At 37.0% G+C, this 19,807-nt stretch overlaps 1 protein-coding gene across 3 annotated transcripts in view; it reads left to right on the top strand.

Moving 5' to 3' along the window:
• Positions 1-19,807, top strand: part of CEP192 (centrosomal protein 192) — a 135,813-nt gene that overhangs the window by 95,015 nt on the left and 20,991 nt on the right. For all 3 annotated transcript variants that reach the window (XM_019814959.3, XM_023241726.2, XM_045041110.1), the window contains exons 30-36: positions 1,869-1,959; positions 2,107-2,283; positions 8,458-8,718; positions 8,964-9,079; positions 10,864-10,973; positions 13,848-13,998; positions 19,155-19,333. In XM_019814959.3, the coding sequence (XP_019670518.3) occupies positions 1,869-1,959; positions 2,107-2,283; positions 8,458-8,718; positions 8,964-9,079; positions 10,864-10,973; positions 13,848-13,998; positions 19,155-19,333 (1,085 nt within the window). The remainder of the gene's footprint in view (positions 1-1,868; positions 1,960-2,106; positions 2,284-8,457; positions 8,719-8,963; positions 9,080-10,863; positions 10,974-13,847; positions 13,999-19,154; positions 19,334-19,807) is intronic.

Genomic DNA, 19,807 nt, shown 5'->3' with positions numbered 1-19,807 from the left:
TTGTTGCAAAAGGGAGATTTGAAGTGAGCTCTTCTTCCAGAGGAAAGAGGAAACAATTCATATATAATTTCAGGGAGAGTGTTCTCATCGAGTCATTGATTTTGCCTCAGTTACAGATAGAAATGATAGTTAATAAATTATATTTTCTAAGGGTAAAGTGGTCCAAAGTGGTATTTCATTCCAGATTGATGTTTTTTTAATTTTTGAAGTTCTACATTTTTCCATATATTCATTCATTTATTCTGATTTCTCTCTCATAAGTCTGCACATGTACTTTGGCTATTTGTTGGTTAGGATTTAGTATTTTTTAATTATTATTTTGTGTGGACTGTATATAATAAAGGTGTTAACCCTTTTTACTTTGTATAGTTCTTTTTTGAAACTAGAAACTGAGCCCCCCTCCCTCTACTTGATTACTACTTGCAAATGATAGCTACATTTCCTTAAAAATAGATAAAAATAAAAGGTTTTAAAGATTTTTTGTTGTTGTTAGGTTTTTCCCAGTGTTCTTTGAATGCTTTCCTCAGGTCTTAGATTTAAATTTTTAAAATATAGTTATTTATTTATTTTGAGAGAGAGAGCACGTGCACGTGCATGAGCAGGGGAGGGGCAGAAAGAGGGAGAATCCCAAGCAGGCTCCACACTGTCAGCACAGAGCCTGATGCAGAGCTTGAATTCATGAACCGTAACATCATGACCTGAACTGAAATCAGGAGTTGGCTGCTTAACTGCCTGAGCCACCCAGGCATCCCTAAAAATTGTTTTAATGTTTACTTATTTATTTTTAGAGAGATACTGAGCACGCAAGCAGTGGAGGGGCAGAGAGAGAGGGAAAGAGAAAATCCCCCGTAGTACGGGGCTCCATCTCACGAATCATGAGATCATGACCTGAGCTGAAACCAACGGTCAGATGCTTAACCAACTGAGCCACCCAAGCACCCCTGTAGGTCTTAGATTTTATTCTGAGGTTGAGCTCAGCAGCCTTTCCCCTTCATCCCAAGGTGGACAAGACATAGGCCACAGTTTAAATAATTTAACTGCCAATCTTCAAAATTTGAGTAAAATGGAGATGTACTCGTGTTCTCTGTTCTCCAATGAAGAGAAGATTTGTATATTTTCACAGATTAAAGGATTTTTTTTTTACCACCAGCTAGCTAGTATTCTTAAGTCTATTCTACTTGCATATTGTAACTTTTTATTTATTTTTATTTTTTTGCATATTGTAACTTTTTAAAAATATGGTTAATTCAATATAGTGTTTAAATAACTAGTTTGTGCAAATGAGGCTCTTAGAGTAAAAAATCCAAGCAATGTGCCTGAGAGTGGTATTGACTTAGGAACTTAATTTGTTATCTGGCTTTTTGTTGTTTTATAAGACAGGTAAGACTTTATATGTATATGCATATGTATATGTATATACATATACGTATATATACATATGCATATGTATATATACATGTATGTATATATACATATGCATATGTATATACACACACATATACACATACTATATATATAGTATATATACTATACACACACATATACACATACTATATATATATATATATATATATATATATATATATATATATATAGTATAAATAATGAAGTTGGCTAGGGAGCTATAATAGGAGAGCATTTAAACCAAAAACTTGCTCTGACACGATGAGTCTTGAATGTATGTTTTCAGAAATGGAGGAATGTGTGTTTTCAGGACTGTGGAGACACCTTTGCAGGCTACTAATAAAGTGGCATATGCAATCCAGTCCATCTCTAAACATTGCAGTTAGTTTTAATTGATTTTGTTTTCACGGTTGTAGCAACATCCATGGAGTAAAACCACATTTATAATGTGTTCTTGTTTCTAGGCTTCAGAAGCTAGCTTTAAGAAATAATTGTACATCTACAACCCAGCATCTGCGACTGCTCATTAGAGGACAAGACCAGGACTGCTTTCAGGTTTGTAGTGTGCATGATGCTATTTCATGTTCTTTCAAAGCACTTACATGTGCAGACCATTATGTGTGCTTCATCTTTGAAGCTTTGGTTTGGTGGTAGTTTTGTCTTCTTGCTTTTTTGTATGTAATGATTGTTTTTAAATTGTAGCTTCAGCACACTTTTGGTTCAGAAGAGCGACTGACCAGTAACTGTGAGATTAGAATGCGTCCAAAGGAAGACATTTACATCTCTGTGTTATTTGCTCCTACTCGATTATCTTGTATGTTGGCTAAACTAGAAATTAAACAACTGGGAATTCGATCACAACCAGGCATTAAGTTCACGGTAAGATGATTTTATTGCTTTTTGTCCTCCCATGGAGTTTCTGACATGTTGTAAATATTTGTTTAATATTGGTAATTATATATCCTTTGCTTTTTATAAGTCAAAATAGGGGATTGCCTCGCTTTACAAACAAGTTAGGGAGTAATTATGTACTTTGTACAAGTGTCATGTGATAAAAATAGCTTCCATAGTATTCTATAGGAAACATTCTCTTCTCACACCTTTAAGTTTCATTTCAGTTTGAGAATTTTGAAATGTACCCAGTTTTACAGGAACACATTTTTTTTTGGTAAATCTGGATCAAACTGTTTAAGATACTGACTTTCCAAGTAAATTGTATTCTTTCAATTCAGCAAAATACCTATTGATACCATTTACTAGATTCTGTTCCAGAACTAGGGCTAAAGACAAGAACTTTTATTTATTTGTTTAATTTTCAGTTAGTTTACAGTGCAATATTGATTTTAGGAGTAGAATTCAGTGATTCATCACTTACATACAACACCCAGTGCTCGTCACACCCATTTTGCCCATTTCCCACCCACCTCCCTCCATCAACCCGTAGTTTATTCTCTATCATTAAGAGTCTCTCGTGTTTTGTTTCCCTCTCTTCTGACAAGAGCTTTTATAGTTTTGTTTCTTCCCAACGTAATTTTTAAAAAGGATTTCAACTCATTTCTTTAGATATATTTAGAGCAGTAAGAGATAAAGGTCGTAAATCATTGAAAAAAGGAGAGGACAGGGTCGTCAGATGAACCCCAAGCTCCATAAAAGTGCACACCTTAAATCTTCACAGTTTTGGCTGTAATCCCACAGTTTGGGGACTAAAACTTTGGTCCATTTTCTAGAATCAGAGGGAATGTGATGAATTGCAAGATTAAAAATACCTAAACTTTTTTTTTTTTTCCAACGTTTGTTTATTTTTGGGACAGAGAGAGACAGAGCATGAACGGGGGAGGGGCAGAGAGAGAGGGAGACACAGAATCGGAAACAGGCTCCAGGCTCTGAGCCATCAGCCCAGAGCCCGACGCGGGGCTCGAACTCACAGACCGTGAGATCGTGACCTGGCTGAAGTCGGACGCTTAACCGACTGCGCCACCCAGGCACCCCCTAAACGTTTTTTTTTTTAAAACAATAGATATTTATGGCAAATCTAGCTTTTTTTTGATGCTGAAACTTGACATATTCTCTGTGGAGCTCTTTACTTGCCCACCACAATTTTGTGGTGGACAAAATTGTTTAAACATGTAAGTGATTGGGCGCCTGGCTGGCTCAGTCAGTAGAGCATGCAACTCCGGATCTCAGGGTTATGAGTTTTAGCCCCATGTTTTCAGGGTAGATTTTATTTAATTAAAAAAAAAAAAAAGAGAGATATAAGTGGTCATCTTTAGGAAAGAACATCCTTATATGTGAGCCCAGGACACAATGCCAAAGTACCACATATCCTGATGATCTGGCTTCAAGTTAGAATCAAATGGTTTGTGGAGAAGACTAAATGGGCTATATCTTTCAGACTATCCTGAACCTATTTCTTTTTTTTTTTTTTTTTTTTTTTTTTTTTTGAGAGAGTGTACGCACTTGCGCATGAGTCGGGGAGGGGCAGAATCCCAAGCAGGCTCTGCACTGCCAGTGGGGCTTGAACCCATAAACTGCAAGATCAAGAGTTGGACGCTTAACCAATGAGCCACCCAGGTGTCACCTTTTTTTTAAAAAAAAAAAAAGTGTTTATTTATTTTGAGATAGATGGGCAGAAAGAGAGGGAGAGAGAATCCAAAGCAGGCTCTGTGATGCCAGAGCAGAGCCTGCCTTGGGGCTCAAACCCACAAACCATGAGGTCCTGACCTGAGCTGAAATCAAGAGGTGGACACTTAACTGACTAAACCACCCAGGCGCCCCTATCCTGAATATATTTCGATTAGTTTCAGGTTTACTAGCCAAGATGTTAAGGTTATTATTAAGTAAGAATTTCTGGAGAGCTAGTAATTCCCTGGTGGTTTAGGGCAAGACCATTTGATTTGATAGTCACCAGCAGAAGTTCAAGCTGACCTTCTTAAGACAAAGTAGGATCCTGGTGGGAGTCCTGCCTATGTAGATGCCACTTGTCCTCTCAGAGGTGGGCTGAACGGGGACCAGAAGTGCACAGATATGGCCTTTATCTCACAGGAAGACTTTGCCTACTAGCACTGATGTACATTTGTGGAGATAAGGAGCCTGGCACAGTGGTGGAAGAGCACTTAACTCTAGTGATGAGAGACTGGGAACAGCCACTGTTCTTCACACTCACCCTGGATCAGTCTCTACTCAACTTGTGCTTCACTCACTTACTGTCCTGGTTTGGTTCTGAGGAGCAAGTGAAATTATGCTTTGTGTACTATATAGTACGGTGGGACTGCAATAAAATATATATTTATTGCATTCTGAGTATATGCCAGGCATTACTCTCTCTCTCTTTTTTTTTTTTTAACATTTATTTATTTTTGAAATAGAGAGGGGGACATAGCACGAGCAGGGGGAAGGGCAGAGAGAGAGGGAGACACAGAATCCAAAGCAGGCTCCAGGCTCCAAGCTCTCAGCACAAAGCCCAAGGTGGGGCTCAAACTCCTCGACCACAAGATCATGACCTGAACTGAAGTCGATCACTTAACAGACTGAGCTACCCAAGTGCCCCTGCCAAGCACTACTCTTAATCATCACCACACGAATTACCATACTTTATCTTCAAAACGACTGTCTGTCATACCATTCTTCATTTTACACATACGGAAACAGAGAGATACTTGCCATGGTCATGTTTCTTACATGGCAGTAAATCATCCAGGATGGGTTCAAATTCAGACTACTTGACTACAAAGCCTGTTTTTATCTATTGTGCAGGTTCTAGGTGTGCATACTGCCTCTGTTTTCTAGTCCTGTAGAGCAGCAGTTCTCAACCAGAGGCTGTTTTACCCTCCAGGGGACTCTTGGCAATACTAGACACATTTTTGGTTGTCACTACTGGGGGTGGGAAAAGGGTGCTACTGGCATCTAGTGGGTAGAAGCCAGGGATGCAGCTGAACTCCCTGCAAGGCAAAGGATAGCCCCCACCACAAGGTATGATGTAGCTCAAGACATTGTAGTGCTGAGGTTAAGAAACCCTGCTCTAGAACAGTAGTTTTTCCTCTTGAATCTTTGGATCTGTTAGCATTGGTCAGATATAATTTTATTTCATCATTCTTTTTCTTTACCTTTTACTCAGCAGTTCTTTGTGATTCTTTAGGCTTGGAAAATACAGGAAGAATATTTATATTGAGTGTGTTCAAAAGCTAACTTTTTCCCTGTTTTCTAGTTTCATATATAAAGTTTACTTGCAAATTTCTATGGGAAGAGAAATTAGAAACACTTTTGGCTTTTGAAACTACCAAGAGTTCACTCTGAGTGAGGAGGGATTTGTTTTGAAACTACCAGGAGTTTACTCTGAATGAGGAAGAATTTGTAGGAGCTTCACATCTGAAGCACTAATCCAGGGGCACCTGGGTGGCTCAGTCGGTTGAGCATCTGACTTTGGCTCAGGTCTTGATCTCACCATTCATGAGTTTGAGCCCCGCATCAGGCTTGTGCTGACAGCTCAGAGCCTGGAGCCTGCTTTGAATTCTGTGTCTCCCTCTCTCTCTGCCCCTGCCCCACTCTATCTCTCAAAAAAACACAAAAAACAAAAAATAAAACATTGACAATGCAAGCTGGTGCAGTCACTCTGGAAAACAGTATGGAGGTTCCTCAAAAAGCTAAAAATAGAACTACCCTACGACCCAGCAATTGCACTAGTAGGCATTTATCCATGGGATACAGGTGTGCTGTTTTGAAGGGACACATGCTTCCCCATGTTTATAGCAGCACTCTCAACAATAGCCAAAGTATGGAAAGAGCCCAAATGTCCATCGATGGATGAACGGATAAAGATATGGTATATATATATATACAATGGAGTATTACTTGGCAATCAAAAAGAATGAAATCTTGCCATTTGCAACTACATGGATGGAACTGCAGGATATTATGCTAAGTGAAATTAGTGAGAGAAAGACAAAAATCATATGACTTCACTCGTATGAGGACTTTAAGAGACAAAACAGATGAACATAAGGGAAGGGAAACAAAAATAATATAAAAACAGGGAGGGGGGACAAAACAGAAGAGACTCATAAATATGGAGAACAAACTGAGGGTTACTGGAGGGGTTGTGGAAGGGGGGATGGGCTAAATGGGTAAGGGGCATTAAGGAATCTACTCCTGAAATCGTTGTTTCACTATATGCTAACTAATTTGGATGTAAATTTTTTAAAAAATTAAAATGTGAGCTAAAAAAACATTAAAAATTAAATTAAATACTACTAATCTGTACTCATTTTGGCAAGCCAGTACCAATTGATGAGGTCCCTAAATTTAATTTTTCAAAACGTTATTTTAAGTGCATAATACAACTCAAAGTAAGCTATTGATGTTTTCAAGTTTGCAAGGTATTCTTTGGAACGTATTTTATTTTATTTTATTATGTTTTTTGAGAGAGAGAGAGAGAGAGAGAGAGAGAGAGAGAGAGAGAGAGAGAGAAGGGCACAACTGAGCAAGGGGCAGAGAGAGAGAGAGAGAGAGAATGAGAATCCCAGGATGGGGTGGGGGCGGAGAGAGAGAGAGAGAGAGAGAAAGAGAGAAAGAGAAAGAGAAAGAGAAAGAGAAAGAGAAAGAGAAAGAGAAAGAGAAAAAGAAAGAGAGAGAAAGAGAAAAGTGGGACTTACCCGAAGCAGGGCTCGAGCTCACCCGAAGCAGGGCTTATGCTTACCCGAAGTGGGACTCGAACTCACGAATTGTGAGATCATGACCTCAGCCGAAGTCAGATGCTTAATGACTGAGCAGTCCAGGTGCCCTAGAACTATTTTAATAATTGGAAATGAGAGGTCATTTTTAAAGGAGTGCATTTTTAAAAGGTATGGGAAGTTTGTTTTCCAGCAGCATACCTGTTTTCCTACATTTTTATTTATAGACTTTATTCTGTGAATCCTTATTTCCTGGTAGTGCTAAGCCCTGTGGAAGCAGCCTGGCTTAGAGACAGCACCAGTTGGCACCTAAAGCCTGCCTCCATTCTGCACCCCAGCTACCAGGGGGGTCTGTCCTCTTGAGAATTGAGTTCTTGGCTTCTGTTTGGTCCCTTTGGCACACTTCTTTCTCACTCTGGTAGACCAAAGGCTAACAGGATTATAGAACAATAGATTTTTTTCACCAACACATTTCATTTTCAAAATTGAGAATTACTGGGAAGTTGGAAGAATTATATGGTGAGCTTTCACCCTACCACTTAGATTCCACAATTAAATGTTTTGCTATATTTATGTTATCACATATCTAACCATCCATCAATTCATCTCTTTTTGTAATGCATTTCAAAGTAAATTATAAACATTATGTTCCACCCTAAACACTTGTTTTTTGTTTTTTTTTTTGAATGTTACTTTTGACAGAGAGAGACAGGGTGAGCAGGGGAGGGACAGAGAGAGAGAGAGAAAGGGAGACACAGAATCCAAAGAAGGGTCCAGACTGTCAGCACAAAGCCTGACATGGGGCTCTAACGCACAAACTGTGAGATCATAACCTGAGCTGAAGTTGGATGCTTAACCATGAGCCACTCAGGTGCTCCCACCCTAAACACTTCTTAAACAAGTTTATTTATACTTATCTTTTATTCCTTTATTATCTAAGCTTGGCTTTTATAACAATGAAATAATTTAGCATATTGGAAGGTAAATAATTTTGCAACTCTTTGTTTTTCTCCTAAGAGAAGTTCTTCAGTATAATGCGGGGCTGGAAGTGGGGTAACTACCAACCAAAGTACACAAAGAGTAATAATTTTTTTTCAATGTTTATTTATTTATTTTTGAGAGAGAGCAGGATCAGGGGAGGGGCAGAGAGAGAGAGAGGGAGAGAGAGAATTTTCACACTGTCAGCACAGAGCCCAACTCAGGGCTTGAACTCTTGAACTCTGAGAAATCAAGAGTTGGACACTTAACCGACTGAGCCACCCAGGTGCCCCAAGAATAATAATTTTAATTGTATTAAATTGGTATGGGTTTTCTTTTCTGGCTTTAATTTAATCTTCTTTTTACTTACATAAAAATAATTTTGGATTTATATATTTTCTCCTTTTAGATACCTTTGTCTGGATATGGAGGAACAAGTAATCTTATTTTGGAAGATGTTAAAAAGTTATCTGACAGTTACATGGTAACAGTGAATGACTTAATACCTGGAAAAGAAAGTAGAATTGTTTTTTCTGTTCATAACACTGGCTCTCGGGCAGCTTTTGTTAAAGCAGTAGGTTTTAAGGATTCTCAGAAAAAAATTTTGCTGGATCCTAAAGTATTAAGGATTTTTCCAGATAAATTTGTGCTCAAGGAAAAAACACAAGAAGTAAGTATGAGTCTGTGCACGAAAAATAGAAATTCATTTTTAGGTTAAGTTAATAATTATGTATTTTATGAATAAAAATTAATAGTTGAAAGTAGTAAGGAATGGAAGTACTTACCTTTTCAGAAATGCTATCATATACATCCATGTCTGTTGACTGTTTAGGTTCATATGATAGTTAATTCAGAATGAAATGACTTAAGAAAAATATTTAATATTTACTCCTGATTTGTTTTTCTTGGCATCAGGATGTTACTATAATATATAATCCTTCAGACAGAGAGAACAGTTCTACAACTATAACAGAACTGTCAACTGTATACTTCTTTGGTGGCGATGAAATCTCAAGGCAGCAGTATCGAAGGTAAGTTACTTATATTAGATCATGTTGGGAACTATTCAGTAGAAATAATGAAGGCTTAAAAATGGTTTGGGACTTGAAATTTATAGAACATGCTCAGCTGCTTCTTAGTGAACCGGTAGATGAAAAATCTTGGTAAAATTTGTGTGGCTGACAGTCCACCACATTGTGAGGAAAGAAATGCCTGTAGGAAACCCATCTGCTGTGTTTGCAGTGTGCGTTCTTTACTAGGCATACCTATTGTGCCCCTTCTCTTTTATGCAAATAGGCACCTTAGACTTCATAACAGGACGATCTTCCTAATGATGGTACGTCAAGTTTAGAAAAGATTTAAGAACTACTGAAAAAATATATTGTATATAAACACACCTGACTTATTTGTAGTATTTCTAGGAATGTTGTCAATTATTGGAAAGGATCAAGTTGTGTTTAGAAGTGTGTAGGATGTTAAAACACATGCTAGCTAAAACATGTGCTTCTAGAAAATTTGGTACCTCTAAATATAGTTTAATATACAGAAATGTCAAATTTAGACATTTAGATTTAGATGTGATTTAAACATAGGTAACATTCTTGTATGTTGAATTCAGAATTCTTGTGTTATAAAAATCTGCTTCCTAGCCTAGAGGACTGAATACAAAACGAAGCTCACGATATTTCATCTGTCAGTAGGAAATCATTAGCTCTCAGTGGGGGAGGGGTATATGCATATACCAATATTTCCTTCTTCCAACCCTTTGTGCTCTGCTATGTTCTATTTTGGTATGTAATTTAGGAAATTGTTTTATTTTTAATCTGTTGAGGATTATTGGAATGTTAAAAACGAGATTTGAGGGGCTCCTGGGTGGCCCAGTCGGTTGGGCATCCGACTTCGGCTCAGGTCATGATCTTGCAGTCCATGAGTTAGAGCCCCGCGTCCGGCTCTGTGCTGACAGCTCAGAGCCTAGAGCCTGTTTCGGATTCTGTGTTTCTCTCTCTCTCTCTCTGACCCTTCCCTGTTCATGCTCTGTCTCTCTCTGTCTCAAAAATAAATAAATGTTAAAAAAAATTAAAAAAAAAAAAAAGAGATTTGAGTGATATGTTGCTACATGATGTTAGAATAGACCCAAGATCTCAACTTTGAACCTGCTTTTGTTTGTCAAGTAAGTATTTTAGATACAGAAACTGACATTTGGAGAAATTAGATTACTGGGTATTGGTTTTTATTTTTCCCTTTTTCTCTACTGGGATATAACAATCAGCATATTGTTTTAGAACCCCTCTTTGCTGCATGTGTACAGCATATAATTTCTTTTGTTTGTGAACATCACAGTATTACAGAGAAATTTACATTTCAATTCTCTCACCTCAGAGATTCTCTAGAAGAGGCCAGGTAAATATAGTTACATGGTAATTTAAATGTCCCTCTCTCATGTACTTAAATCATGTTCTTGGCCTATTCTTTTGGTTTTTTTCTGAGACAGATTCCTAACTATGATCAAATTCTTACAAATAATGAAAATGTAAGACCTGAAGATAATCTAATTTTACTCTTCTTTCTACTCTTACAGTAGGGAGTTCTCATTTTGATGTTAATATTTAACTGAAATTGATGACTGCACTGCCATGTATAACTTTTAAGGGAACGTCCAAAACAGATTTTCTTTTAAAAATTACTTATATTAGGATTTAAGACATGAGATCTATATACTAATGAATCATTCATGCTGTTTGTGAGATTTGCCAAATACACTAATGAAAATTGAATTTATGTAAAATAGTTTTTGAGTAAAAATCTCTGTTGGCAGAGCCCTATTGCACAAACCAGGGATTATAGAACAAATACTTCCAGAACATAGTGTGCTGCAGAACATTGATTTTGCTGAAACATTTCAGGATGAGTTACAAGTAACTGAAGGTAAGAATTTCATCATGACCCAAAAGATTTATCTAGGTCCAGTGATGTAATATAAGGAGAGAGAGTATTAGTTTAGATTGTGGAGTTAGGCTGAGTTTGAGCCACATTTCTGCTGTATGGCTTTCGATGTTATGTAAATTCAGTTTCCTTATTTGTAAAATGAGAGTAATAATATCTATCTTCTCATGCATACAGAATTGTTGTGAAGATGAAATGAGAGAGCTTTGCTATATAAATGTTAGATGTTATGAATAATGTTATGACACCTACTTTATGGGTAGACTTGTAAACAGGAGAATGAATGGTCATTATTAAATCCAGAGTAATTACTATTTAAGATTTAATCATTGGAAAAACTTGAACTCATTTTGAGATTTGTGCCGGCTATGCAGTTTATGGAGGATGTGATGGTGGCAAAATCAATCAATCAATCAATCAATCCAAAATAGACAGCGGTGGAATAGCTCCAACCTAGATATTTAGCTCTATTTGAGCTGAACCATTCAAGCATCTAATAGTATTTATTACTGATACAAAAAACATGTCTTGACACATACAAATTATGTGAAAATGGACAGATTTTTACCACAGTGTTGTTTATAATAGCAAGAAGTAACCTAAATGTCCAAGAATAAGGCATCGATTATGTTATAGAAAATGTTGATGCTATTAAAATAATGACATGATTTTATATTAAAGACATGAGAATGTCTTATTATTTTCTTTTAAAATAACTTAATTATTTTAAAGTTGCATAATAAGGTCTTATTATGGTAAAAATAATTTAATGTGTCTATATACAGCTTCACAGGTAAAATCGCAGGATTTAGACACCAGATATTACCAGTGGTTATGTTCTGGTAGTAGAATTTCAGGTGGTCATGTTTTTTTCCTTCATTTTTGTTTTCTAGGTTTTTTTTTTTTTTTAAGTTTATTTTGAGAGACAGAGAAAGGAAAAGAGAAGGCGGGTGAGGGGCAGAGAGAGGGAGCCCCATGTTGAGCCCCAACATGGGTCTCAAACTCACAAACTGTGAGATCATGACCTGAGCCGAAATCAAGAATTGGACACTTAACTGACTGAGCCAACCAGGCACTCCTGTTTTCTAGGGTTTTTTTAATGGTAAAGTATATATTGCTTCTAAATTATGAAATGGTAAAAGGATATTTATGCCTATGTAGAGGTGATGCAGAATACTCATCTTTTCAGTAGTTAGGAGTCTAAGTCATCTGCTCAAAGGGAAGGTTGGGATGGGTAGTTAAAAATAGTGAAAAGAGGGGTGCCTGGGTGGCTCAGCCAGTTAAGCACCCAACTTTGGCTCAGGTCATGATCTCATGGTTCGTGAATTCAATCCCCGCATCGGGCTCTATGCGGACAGCTCAGGGCCTGGAGCCTGCTTTGGACTCTGTCTCCCTCTCTCTCTGCCTCTCCACCGCTCACACTCTGTCTCTCAAAAATAAATAAACATTAAAAAAAATTTTAAAAATAATGAAAAGATTTGAAATGAATCTTGTCAGCAGTGCGTTAAGGGTGCAGAGTATAGAACGAACCTTGGATTTGGAGGTGAAGCAATTCAAGACCTCTCTACAACTTCATCTCCTCTGAGTTTTACCTTCCTTATCTCTTCATCATAAGAAAGATCCTAATCAGAGAGTTAAACTGAACTGTGCTTTGTAGATGGAAACACTTAGAATGGGGAGGAGTTGATAAGATGGAGAAGATGAGGACCAGAATGGGGAAGGATAGTCCAAGGAGAGGGAGTTGTGTGTACAGAAATTCAAGAAATGTGTTATATTAAGGGTCGTGTTGACAAACCCAACCAAGAGCCCAAGTAATCTGTCAAGACCACTCATCTAAGATGGGGAAGAGGTAGGACTTCAGGTAGGTCTTTGGGACACCAGAATACTGGGTTCCTTGAGGTGGTGTATTTATTGTCCAGAGGAAGGGAGGAAACAATCCCACTTTGTTTTGTGTTGGTTAGTTTTAGTAGATCACCTATGGGAGTGTTGCAGTTGAACTTTTTATGTGGTTATTTTGAATAACGTTTGTTTGAGTATATTACTATTATAGGTATTTATAATCTTGTTTTGTAAAATGTGTGATTTATGGCAAATATTTTCACACTTGATATAAACTTTTGTAGTCTGATATCTTTGGTTATTACAAATTTCAGCTTACACTTACTGTGTTCTTTTTAAACACTTTTCATTTAAAAAGTGTCATTCTTTTTTTTTTTTTTTTTTTTCAACGTTTATTTATTTTTGGGACAGAGAGAGACAGAACATGAACGGGGGAGGGTCAGAGAGAGAGGGAGACACAGAATCGGAAACAGGCTCCAGGCTCTGAGCCATCGGCCCAGAGCCCGACGCGGGGCTCGAACTCACGGACCGCGAGATCGTGACCTGGCTGAAGTCGGACGCTTAACCGACTGCGCCACCCAGGCGCCCCTAAAAAGTGTCATTCTTAATGTCTAATTTAAATGTAGAATCCAGAATACATAATCCCTACTTCAAAGGGTTGCTGTGAAAGCTAACTAGAATAATATATATGAAGGGATTAAAACGTTACCTGGCCCACAGTCAGCTTGATGCCATATGTAGCTTTAAACACATTCATACTTTAATGCTCACAACAACCCCTGAGATGGATCATAATTTTTTATATTATCCTTGAGGAGACGAAAGCTTGGAGAGGTTAGGTCACCAAATCCAAGGCCAGAGCCTGAGCTGCCTATAATTTCATCCTCATCAATAGTTGTAAACGTCAAATGTCACCCACCCCAACCTGTTGCTGTAAATGTATAAATTTATCTGTTATATTTTTGTGGTGTGATTATGTGAATATTCATATATTTCAAATATTATTTTCTATTTCAGTGTATGATCTTCCCCAACGGCCTAATGATATTCAGCTCTTTTATGGAAACATGCGTAAAATTATACTTTCAGTAATTGGAGAATTCAGAGACTCCGTGTCTAGCAGTGAATTCCTTCAGCCTTCTTCCAAAGCTAGCGTAGAATCTAAAAGGTAAAACAGAAACAAAACATCTCTCATCATATTTCAAGAGAAGTTAATTCACAGTAGAGCTGATCTTTCCTCCATACTTTTTTGCCTCAAAATGTTTATTACATCTTTATATTTTGGTTTAAGTTGAAATAATTTTAAATTTACAGAAAAGTTTAAAAATAGTACATATTAAAAATAAATAAATAAATAAATAAATAAATAAAAATAAAAATAGTACATATTAAACCTGCATTGAGATTCCCTGGTTGCTAACATTTTGCCTCATTTACCTTATTATTGTTTATGTGTGTATAACTTTTTTCTGTACCTTTTAAGAGTAAATTGCAGGCATGATGACCAGTTCATCCTGTTTTCTAAAAACGCAGACCCTCTCCTATATAGCTATAGTAAACCCATCCAGATTAGGACCTTAGTGTTGTTACAGTACTAACATCTAGTCCACAGATTTCATGCAGATTCCCCAGTTCCCCAGTAAAGTTCTTTATAGTTAAATCAAAGAAATAAGCAAAAACCTCCTCTTTTCTTTTCCTCTTTAGTCCAGAATCTAATCTGAGATCACACGTTACATTTAGCCTGTCTCTTTACCTCTTTCAATATAGAATACTTCTTCAGTCTGTCCTTCTCTTTCACGACAGAACGCAGAAGTTTGGATCATCAAATCAGAGCCACAGAATCAAAGATACTACCCAGAACTAAGCTTTAGTAACAATTTTAGATGAAACATGAGGAAATCAGGATTGCTAATTGTGTTTCCTAGGTCCTTCTTGCAACATGAATACTCCACTCTAGTTCACATTTAACATGAGGTCTCTAAGCTGTGCATGTGATACATTACTAACATGAAGGGGTGGCTGTTTCCATCATGAAAGCTCTTTTATTCTTGTGTAATTACATACCTTATGTGATAATTTTTTTCAAACAACTATGTTGAAAAAATTCATAAATTTTTATTTTCTTTACCATAACCAATTCTAGACAGACCAGGAACATTCTTCATAAGTATTCTATAGAAAAGTAAATTAGTATGATTGCTGGGAGATGTCATTAGGAAGATTACAAGGGGATTTGACTGAGTCATCTTTCTTTTTTTTTCCTGGGCTTTTCCTGCCTGGTAAAAAGGGGAAAATGGCACAGGCCAGCTGCTAACCCTTTTCTTACCAGTGAGTGACCTTGATGTTTTTGTAGAGCACAGACTAGTTACTTTGTAAAATGTCCCTCACATCACAGATACGATGCTGTTTGTTTCCTCAGCGCATCTCAGGTGCTAAACAGCTGATTTGTCCCATTACTTGAAATATTTTTATCACTTAGTTAAAATGGTGTCTGCCAGGTTTCTTCATGGTAGTTAGTTAATAAATGTCTTAAAGGAAGATCCTTAGAGTTGATGAGTTATCTTATTCCTTTTCAAACTTGTAGTACCCACTGATGATTATTGCTTGAATCATATTAGTACTGTCTTATTTACCAAATGGTGATTTTCTAATTCTATCTTTTTACATTTACTAGTTGTCTTTCCACTATGAGGAAGAGATTTACTTCACCCTCTTTTGTGTACTTACTTATATTTGGGCAGACTGGTGAATTCAGTATAAATTCTTTACTGTCCTCATTCGGTTGCTTAATCTGACTTTTTATTCACTGGCATGATGGTTATTTTAGGTTTGTCTTATGCATTTCCTGTCCCAGCCCTGGGATAGGGGTCCTGGTTCATTTTAGTAGAAAATGGTATTAGAAACTAGGATATGAGTGTGCTATTACTTTTCAGGTGTTAGTACTTCTAGGCTCCCTCCATGGACAGAGCTAGGAAATATATGCATTTTATATAAATCCACATGTATCCACATCTATTTATAAATATGTTGAAATCATGAGTTTATACTGATAACTCCAATACTGAGAATCTGCCTTCATTATCCTCAGTATATTTGAATTTTACTCTATCCTCCTATTTTTAACCAATCTTCTCATCTTCTCCTTGGCACATCATTGCCAACTCATGTTGGCTGAGGGTTCTCTACAAGTCCCAGCCACCAACTAATAGCTGACTCAGACCCACCCACCTGGAGCCTCCAGCTCATTTAACCTTGCCCTCTTTTCCCATACTTTTTAAAAGTTTTTATTAGAGTATAATTAACATACAATAATCCTATTCATTTGAGATGTACATCATAGTGATTTGATTTTTTTATACATTGTGAAATGAAATGATCCCACAATAAGTCTAGTTATCATCTGTCACCAAACTTATAATATTATTGACTATATTTCCTATGCTATATATTCCATCCCCATAATTTATTTTATAAGTGAAAGTTTGTACCTCTTAATCTCCTTCACCTATTTCACTCACCCCTATCCCCTCTCCCTGCCTCCTGTAACCAACAGTTTGTTTCCTGTGTCTAAGAGTCTGTTTTTTTTGGTTTGTTCATTCATTTTGTTTTTTAGATTCTACATATAGGTGAAGTCATTTAGTATTTGTTTTTCTCTGACTTATTTCACTTAGCATAATACCCTCTAGGTTCATGTTGTCACAAGTGGTTAGATTTCATTCTTTTTTTATGACTAATATTCCACTGGGTATATAAACCACATCTTTATCCATTCATCTGTCATTGACACAGGTTGCTTCTGTATCTTGGCTGTTTTAAATAATGATGCACTGAACATAAGGGTGCATATGTCTCTTCCAGTTGGATTTTCATTTTCTTTGGATGAATATTCAGAGTAGAATTGCTAGATCATATGGTAGCTTTATTTTTAATTTTTTGAGGAACCTCCATACTATTTTCCATTAGGGGCCACACCAGTTTACATTCCCACCAGGAGTGCACATGGGATTCCTTTGCTCTCCATCTTCGCTAACATTTATTTGTTGTCTTTGATAATAGTCGGTTTGACAGGTGTGAGGTGATTTCTCATTATGGTTTTGGTTTACATTTCCCTGATGCTTAGTGATGTTGAGCATCTTTTCATGTGCCTGTTGGTCATCTGTATGTCTTCTTTCGGAAAATGTCTATTCAGGTCCTCTGCCCATTTTTTTGATCAGGCTAGTTATTTTTTTGATACTGAGTTGTATAAGTTCTTTATGTAATTTGGATTGTAACCTCTTATCAGATAAATGATTTGCAAGTATCCTCTTCCCTTTCAGTAGGTTGCTTTTTCATTTTGTTTTGATGACTTCCTGTTCAAAAAGCTAGTATCTATCCTTCTCAAATTATTCCAGAAAGCTGAAGAGGAAGGAAGTCTTCTAAACTCTCTTAATGTGACCAGCATTACCCTGATAATGAAACTAGGCAAAAACACCACAGAAAAAGAAAATTACAGGTCATTATCCTTGACGAATACAGATGTAAAAATCCTCAACAAAATATTAGCAAACTGAATTCAACAATATATTAAAAGGGTCCCTATACTTTTAATGATAATTTTTTCTAAAATATGTAATCAAATAATTAAAGATAGTAGTTCACATTAAAAATTATTTTGAAATTCACTTAAATTGTGAGAAACAGATTCTTAGGAAACTAAAAAGCCAAGGATCAGCTTTATAATTTTTAAAAAATTGTTTCTGACTTATTGGCTGGTGCCTCCATTATTTCTCTGGGCAGTCGAGGTCTGATTTCAAAAGGAGCAGGTGAGAGGGCAATGGGTAAGAGGTGAGGAGAGGATTCCCTCTGTCTGCTGAGTGTCTGCTTAAAATAAAGATGTAGCTCTGCTGTATGGTAGAAGAATTTGGGCACTGCCCCGTTGAACTTCAGGTAAATCATGTGCTACTGTGATTACAAAATTTATTCAAGTTACAATTTTTTGTAATCTAAGGCTTATTAGAAAACACTTTTAACACTTAAAAATCTTAAGCCTCATCAGCATTTCTCACCATAGTATTTTGCCTGGAAGACTATGTTTGGTGTTAGCATCATGAAACCAGTTATCACTGTACAGTTATAGATACATTAAGAGTTTTGTTGTTTTGGGGGGCGCCTGGGTGGCTCAGTTGGTTGAGCATTCGACTTCAGCTCAGGTCATGATCTCACAGTTCGTGGATTTGAGCCCCGCACTGGACTCTGTGCTGACAGCTCAGAGCCTGAAGTCTGCTTTGGATTCTGTGTCTTCCTCTCTCTCTGCCCCTACCCTGCTCACATTCTGTCTGTCTGTCTGTCTGTCTCTCTCTCTCTCTCTCTCTCTCTCTCTCTCTCTCAAAAATAAACATTAAAATAAGAGACTCTTAAAAACTGAGAACAAACTGAGGGTTGATGGGGGGTGGGAGGGAGGAGAGGGTGGGTGATGGGTATTGAGGAGGGCACCTTTTGGGATGAGCACTGGGTGTTGTATGGAAACCAATTTGTCAATAAATTTCATATAAAAAAATTTGTTTTTAATGAAAAAAGTTTTATTGTTTTTAAAAAATTCTTAATATTGGGTAGTTTTCTGGTAAACCTTTTAAGAGACTTCAGATGGCATGCTGAGGTTAAGACAGTAAAGAAATCATTGAGTATTCTAATTAAAGATAAGTATAATAATATTAGACCTATACTGTATTTTTTAAACATTAAGAATACACAGTGAAGAATTTTTATTCCATGAAATATACACAATATATTACATAATGCACCTTTAGTTTTATCTAAATGTTTTTATTTTTTTTAATTTTTTTTTTTTAACATTTAATCATTTTTGAGAGACAGTGTGAGCAGGAGAGGAGCAGAGAGAGAGGGAAACACAGAATCCAAAGCAGGCTCCAGCCTCTGAGCTGTCAGCACAGAACCTGACATGGGGCTTGAATTCACAGACTGCAAGGTCATGACCTGACCTGAAGTCAGACACTTAACTGATTGAACCACCCAGGCACCTCTAAATGTTTTTAGACTTAGGAAGAATTCATATAAAAAGGTGACACAGTCTGGCTTTTTATCTTTTTTTTTTTTTAAAGCAGAACATTATTAGATTTCTTTTTTTTTTTTTTTGAGAACATTATTATATTTCAATACACAACTTCTATTCAACCAAAAAGTAAAACATCACAGTAAAAATGTTGGTGAGAAAACATGGTATTTCATTTGCAGTGCATGGCAAATGGTTAACATTCTTAGTCATAAGCTTTTATTCATATTTTATTTTTTTCCTCTCCCCCTCTCTGTTTCTGTCTCTCTCTGTAGTGAATCTGACAGTTCTGGGAAACATGGTGGCAATGTTTCTTTGGATGTTTTGCCAGTTAAAGGTCCTCAAGGTTCTCCACTTCTTTCAGAAGCTGTTCGCCCACCTCAAGATAAATCATTCTCGAAGGAAATGTGGGCTGTCCAGCCTGAACACTTGATTTTGATAGCTCCTTCTCCTTGTGAGTATATCAACAACAACACAACAGCAGTGAGCTCTGGAAACCAGGCCTATACTCATTCTGAGTCTGTGGCTCATCTAGTAATGTTCATGGACTGTATGCAAAGGTGACCAGTGGCTTACACAGGTCCTCTTCTACGTAGGTCTCTTTGAGACCTACCTCACGCTCAACCAGAACATTGTCCGGCACAAGGCCATGGTCCTCATTCCAAGCTCCCAATTCCCCATATGGCAGGGCCACTCACCCATGGGCCCTTCATCCTACCACATCCCTTGCCCCAAGGTACTTGGCCTATTTTACTAAGTCTTAACATCGATATAGTTGGTTCAGAGTAGGAAAAAATATGGTACCAATGTATGTGCCCAAGATAAGACCAGGGGGTAACAATTTCCAGATGTCCTTTTTTCTTTGTTCAGGGTGTTGAACTTTGTTCAGTATCTTTATAGTTTCCAAGAGTAAATAAATGGTCTTCTT

Source organism: Felis catus, chromosome D3 (genome assembly GCF_018350175.1).
Source record: "Felis catus isolate Fca126 chromosome D3, F.catus_Fca126_mat1.0, whole genome shotgun sequence".
Taxonomy (NCBI): Eukaryota; Metazoa; Chordata; class Mammalia; order Carnivora; family Felidae; genus Felis; species Felis catus.
Note: the sequence above shows the minus strand (reverse complement) of the source record. Positions and strands in the feature narration are given on the sequence as shown.